Here is a 6,743-nt window from a genome sequence, read left to right as displayed (position 1 = left end):
CCCATAAAAAGACTGTTTGAATTCACTGCTGGCGATGTAGAAGAAAAAAGATCACCAGGGAGGCCACTACACTATATGCTACACTCGGTTTGAACTCATCTGAAATATATTTTTGTGCTTGATGTACTCCTGTGTGTTCCACGTCCCTTAACCTAGTGCTCTTCCCACTTCCTTTAAAACAGGTTGATAAGAAGTTGACAGAATAGAGAACTCTCAGCTACCAGGGGACCACAGCAGAAGAAACTCCATTACAGAATCTCGAACAGTAAGGACACTAGAGGACTATGACCTCGTTCTCACCGTATAAAGGGACAAAGGAAACCGTTATTTGTCAAGTTGCCCAGAAATCTCGTCGACGCAACAGGGTACACAGCACCTGTCAGCGGGGGCCCTCAACTCGGCAGCCGGGAGGGGACACCCCCGAGTCCAGTAGGATGGAGAAAGGTCTCCCGGAGCGTGGCCCACCAGCCGCTGCACAGACTGGCAAGAGCGCCGATCCGCTGGTTGCCAGGAGACACGGCCGCCACTTTGTCCAATCAGCACGCGTGTCTTTGCGCCCAATCACAGAAGCCGGAGGCGCCTTGGTCGGAGGTGATAGGTCACGCTGCTGTAGGGCGGCCATTTCTCCTACGGCTCTGCGGCTCGGGCCCAACTTTAGGTACTGCGTTCTCGAGGCACGAGCGGCAGCTGGGTCCGCGAAGACCAGAGCTCGTAGCATTTTCCCGCAGTCGCGATGGTAAGGAGGAGGGAAAGGGCCAGAGTCGCGAAAGAAGAAGAGAAGGAGGGCGGGAGGGCGAGCCGCCTCGTAGGGCCTGGCGGTGCGCGCGTTTTTTCATTCATCCGCGTGAGGCGGCGCGCGCCGGCTCGCCAGCCCCTTTCTTCCTGCTGTGAGGGAGAGTGGAGACGCGCGACCCTCTGGAGACCCTCCTCACCCTTCCTTAGGACTGCCGCTGCCATCTTCCGTCTATTCCTTGTTTGAATCTGAGCCGAGGTGTCCTGAGAGTCGGGGAGAAGAGGAAGCGGTTTTTCACGTCCCACTTAGCACACCCCCCCCAATCCGCTTATTTTTCTTGCTGCCATAACTCCGCCGCGCTAGAGAACTCAGAGCCCAGGCTTGGGAGCATGTGTTCGTTGAGCACATATTTATCGATAACGCGCTCCCCGCCCCCCCCCTCTCAAGATAACTGTTGTAAATGCCAGGAACAGGTGAAGAGTTCTGATGCAAACCCAGCTTCGGGTTAATTAACTACATCGGGTATAGGAAACAGGCATTAGCCAACATAATAAAAGTAGTGTGTGACTGCAAGTCGTGATCACTGCAAAGAAAGAGTCGAACAAGATGCTGTAAAGGGCGCGATGGAACGAGTGGTCAGGGATAGTGTTCCTGGATGGGGGGATTTTACCTGAAACTTAAAAGTGACATGAAGCATGGCCCTTTAAATAGCTAAGGAAGAGTGTGCACAGGGAATGGGAGCTTAGGCCCTAAATCCAGAAAGGAGCTTGACTAGTTGGGGGAATTGACCAAAAGCCACAGCTACTTGCAAGAATAGTGGGTTTTGAGAGAGAGTTAGGTGAGACCTCATCTAGCATCTGTTGGGGCAGGTGGGGGGCGTAGTGCATGGTTTCTACTCAAGTTTAACAGGAAGCTGTCAAAGCATTTTAAGCAGCGCTATCACATGATTTGATACATTAAAAAAATGATAGTTGCCCCTAAATAACTTGGAGAAAGACGAGATTGAAAACCCTCGTTCCACGAGTCCCCAGCCCTTTGAATTCACTCCAAGTTTGCTTACAGGGGGGTTAGTAGCACAGTTTGTTGGTTCTTTTCTTTCTTTGACTGAGTGATTGAGCAGAGAAGGGAATGAGGAAAGTCCGAATTCGCTGGGGATGTCACTGTTTTGCTGACTGAACAAACATTAAGTGGTCACCCATATGCTAAGTCAAATAGGACAGTCTTAGCTCCTAGAATTCAAGCGAAAAACTGTCAGAGTGATCTGCTGCGCCCCCCCCCCCAGCCACCCATTTAGGCCTTTTGACAATACTAAATTGTTTGGATGTCCTTGAGATCACATTGTTGCTTCACTCTTCCTTTCTTTTACACAGGTAAAGCATTTCAGGGAACCTTTCTTTTTCTCTTGACCCTGAATTGGCTTGGACATCCTTGTACATAGCTTATCTCCTTAATACACTGACTGTAATTCTCTATATGCATTTTACCTCTGCCTTCCCACTGTGAGTGTCTTGAGGACAGGAGCTATCATCTGCATTATGTTTTTGTTCTATTTTAACTGCCTTTTCTGTTTTTATAACCTGGCACAATTAGTGAATTAGTGACTTATAGTAAGTAGTGAAGTGTTTAATAAGGATACTTATAAAGTTGTGATGTGTTAGAGATGATCTAGCTAACGGGGCATTTAAACTTTCCTGATACTTTTCAACAAATAAGAGTGAAGAGTGAAAGTTCTGTGGTAAAGCCAGTCAAGAGTGTGCCTCATTAGGGTACCATGAAATATTGGTGATTTGGTAGAGAAGAGGTGGTGGAAGCTCAGGTAAGGAAAAAGTAATAAACTCTTTTGTTTCTTTTTGTACAGAGTTTACCTCTCAATCCCAAACCTTTCCTCAATGGATTAACAGGAAAGCCAGTGATGGTGAAACTTAAGTGGGGAATGGAGTACAAGGGCTACCTGGTCTCTGTAGATGGCTATATGAACATGCAGGTAAGCAGCGTTACCAAGGTCACGAAATTATATTTATTTTCTTCACCTTATTCTTTAAAAGTGTAATGTTACTTTTAAGAATACAGTGAAATAAATTGACACATGTAAAGCAAAATTCAGGAGTAGAGTCAATTCTAGGAAGGCCAGCATAACTAGGGAGGGAGACACTTGGTAAACCACAATTCATCCACACAGGTGATTTCTAGTTAAAAAGGGCTCCTTGATTCATAATACTGTGAGGAAAACACAATTGATTCCTTGGAAAAAGCAAAACTTTTCCAAGCATTTAACTGAAAGAAATTTCTCAAGTGAACCTTTTGTCTTATAATGAATATTAAAGGCAAACATCAAAGTACTGCTGTGAAAATATTTCTTGAGGGGGAAGACAGAGGGCCAAGGAGTTGATGAATTGACTGTATGTCTAGTAAACTACTTTCTAGTTGCAGTCGATTTAAAAAAAAAAATTTTTTTTTACTTATTTATGCATACAGAGGTGGGGTCCAGGCCAGAGGTGCAGAGGTGGTGAGAGGATTCACCAGAGACAGAGCGGGGAGCAGAACAGGCCAACTATCTTAAGTACATTGCTGAGGGGAGCAGTGGGCGGGTCCGGAGAGGTCCGCTGCGCCATGTGGGTTACCTCCAGGGTGGAGATTGAACCCATGTGAAGTGGCCTCAGCTTCTCAGTGCTGTGCTTTAACCCGCTGTGCCACCAGGGAGGCAGCCAGGTTTTTAAGGATAAAATTTGTTTTTCTAAAATGCAATATTTATGTGAATGATTCATTAATGGCAGATGGACATTTTAAAGATGACCTAGAGAGGTGGTCAGTCACACTATGATTCCAAAGTATTCAGTACTGATACTACTTGTAGATAAAGCCTTAGTAGAGTTCTTGTAGGCAGAAACCTGAGATTTTTTGGTAGAGTTTACCTCTTGAACAGATGACACTCAGATTCCCAATGTTACCAAGCCTGGTTTGGGCTGGCAAATTACCCTAAACAAGGTTTATAAGCAAAGGTCATAGAAAAATCTGGTTTATCCATTGCTCTGAAATTAGATAGACATGGTGACTGCACAATTTTATATGAAAAAACCACTGATTTACATACAATGAAAGTGTAATTCTATGCTATGGGTATTATATCCCAATAAAAAGAATGACTATCCACAGTCTATTTGGTTTTAGAAAACTTACCGGTTTCCCCAGTGCATTGTAAAGGTTATAAAATGTATTTCTGAGAACTAAACACAAAGTGTTTTTGTATTTATTCACTCAGCAGATATCTACTGTGCACCTGTTATTTGCCTAGCACTGTGGATTACACCAGTTTATGTTTTAGTGGTGGGAGTTGGTAATACAATTTGATGTGATATCAGATGATGATAGATGCATGGAGAAAAAGACAAAAGAAATGATCTATCATGACAGGAGTGCAGTGTTAGGATAGCCAGGAAATTGCTCTCCAAGGAAGTAAATTTAAGCAGAGACAATTTTTGAATAAGCAACTAAAGAGAGCATTTGGGGAAAGAGATCCCAGCTCAAGGAAATAGCAAGTGCAAAGGTCCTGTGATGGGAACTTAGTGCATTTGAGGCATGGCAGAGGTAGAAGAGTGATAGGAAGCGAGGTTGGAAATGGTGGTCGTTAAAGGATCCTTTAAATGATAGCAAGAGCTTTGTATTTTATTGGGTTGTCAGGAAGGTCATGCTGTGTTTTTTCTGTGCTTTTCAAAGAGAAAATATGTGATGACTTTTCTGATAAGCCAATATTTAAATGTAATAAAATGCCTTTGGAACATGTTGGTGACCATCTACAAAAAATGATCACTTAAAATTTCTGAGAACAACTACCAACAAAGCTAATTATGCAGCAACATGTTTCAAGACAAAACCGTATTCTCTGGGTATAGTATTTACTTTCTGATCTCTCTAGGGGAATAACATCCAGTAACGATACTAATTCATTAACTTGTTTTAAATGCCTTACATCACATTTGTTATAAGCCCTATTTTTCTCTCCCTTTGCCGCTTGTCTAGTTAATTTAAAAAAAAAAACTCTTTCTCTCCTGTTCATTCCTTTTGTGAGTTCCAGATAGCACTCATTGTGAGTTTTTGAAATTAAAGTTTATTATTATATGTATAAGCTAAAGTTTTTGATGTAAAATTAGATATAGTAAATATCTCTGGAATAAGGGTCACTTCTGATTGTTTGACCTCCTTAAGGACTTGGTTTTCCTGTTTATTCGCACATAATTTTTCTGGGGCAGGTGGGAATCGAACTCATGCGGAAGTGGCTTTAGATTCTCAGTGCTGTGCTTTAACTCGCTGCGCCACCAGGGAGGGCCTCGCACATAATTTTTTAAAAAATGTATTTATCCAATTCTTTGGTTTGATTGTTGACTGAGATGAAAGTATTTGCTATTTTATACATAGTTTTTGTACACTCTTGAGTTCTTCAATATAATGTTACTTTGAGATATGTTAATGTCTGGTTCTTTGGCAATTAATTTTTGGGAAAATTTTTAATCTCACTTCATAAATTTAGGACTCTCTTCCTCAACACATTGCTTTAATAGAAATGGTATATAATAGGCAGATGTAAAAAAACTGTTGAAACGAACTTTATACTAATTCTGTACCATCTATGCTGACTTTACTAAATGTTGAAGTGCTACACATAGTGCTAGGAGTACCAGAGTTGTAACAGCAAGCTTATATAGTAATAGAAATAGTAATGATAGTAGTAGGCGTTACTATAACAATAATAGAAAACTAATCTAATTATAAATAGAAGCTGTTAGGATAGGAAGGTCTTGATAAGTTCTCTCAGCAGTATTAGGTATGTCATACTGTTTTTCTTCTGTATGATTATGCTACGATATTTTCTTTTTTTAAGCTTGCAAATACAGAAGAATACATAGATGGAGCATTGTCTGGACATCTGGGTGAAGTTTTAATAAGGTAACAAAACAACGGTAGTATTTGTTAGAAGTTACTGGGGAGGATTAGAAATGTTTAATGCCTCAAAATTTTAAAAATTGCTATCAATTTAATATTCTACAACTAGATTTTAAGAGTCTTTGAAAATGTTAAACACTTGTCAAAGAAAATGTAAATATTTGTAGTTATTCATCCTTGAGATATTTTTAGTATAACCTTTTCATAGTGGTTTTAGTTGCAGGAGAATTGGTTTTAGAATTTTAGTTGAATTTTAGAATTTTAATCTCCTCTTAGGGATTGTCATAACTCATTTCTTGAACTAGCGCTAGACCTCCAAATTGTTGTCATTATTCCCCTTGGAAGATTAGGATATCATTTTATAATAACCACATGGTCTAAATAAGTGTCATGTACTTTCTAAGAAATCAGTAGAAAAAGCTTTAAAAGAGAGAAATGATATATTGTAAGTTTAGCATTTACTATTTTTATAATGAAAAAATTTTAGTAATAGTTATTAAGATCTGATGTAGTTTGCAGTTTGGACACCAAAAAGAACTTTTTTTCTATTTACAGGTGCAATAATGTCCTTTATATCAGAGGTGTTGAAGAAGAGGAAGAAGATGGGGAAATGAGAGAATAGCATCTTTGTGGGGAATTTTTTTTATATATATTTCTAGACAATAAAGATTTGTTTGTTTTTCAACTTGACTTGTGAACACTTCATATTCAGCTGTTTATATGAGAGGCTCAAATACTGAAACAATTGAAAGATTATTCACAGGATTAATGTTATAAAAGCCACTCCATTTCATTCAAGTAGGTTTTCTTTTTTAAGTCCAGTACTCTATTTTGTTTTAATAATGGAATATTATTCATATGTTTTGTAAATACTTATGAAGGTGAATTTCAGCCTATTTCTTGTAACTATATATTAACTTGAGACCTTTCTAAGTTCTTTTTTGGGCCACTTTTGACATGTATAAAGTTAAATATTTTCTTAGAATGATTTTGACAACAAATTATATATATTACATAGTTATTACATTTAATTCTATATCGATGTAAGCTAAATAATATATATATATGTGGT

General features: G+C 39.6%; 1 protein-coding gene across 1 annotated transcript; it reads left to right on the top strand.

Moving 5' to 3' along the window:
* Positions 1 to 604: 604 nt before the first annotated feature.
* Positions 605 to 6,657, top strand: SNRPF (small nuclear ribonucleoprotein polypeptide F). The gene is made up of 4 exons (XM_012735222.1): positions 605 to 736; positions 2,592 to 2,717; positions 5,610 to 5,674; positions 6,227 to 6,657. Exons 1-4 carry the CDS (start codon positions 734 to 736, stop codon positions 6,291 to 6,293), a joined length of 261 nt encoding a protein of 86 aa, XP_012590676.1. The 5' UTR covers positions 605 to 733; the 3' UTR covers positions 6,294 to 6,657.
* Positions 6,658 to 6,743: the final 86 nt, after the last annotated feature.

This window comes from Condylura cristata, unplaced genomic scaffold (assembly GCF_000260355.1).
Source record: "Condylura cristata isolate star-nosed mole 26May11 unplaced genomic scaffold, ConCri1.0 scaffold00004, whole genome shotgun sequence".
In the NCBI taxonomy this organism is placed as follows: Eukaryota; Metazoa; Chordata; class Mammalia; order Eulipotyphla; family Talpidae; genus Condylura; species Condylura cristata.
This window is presented reverse-complemented; position numbering and strand designations above follow the sequence as displayed.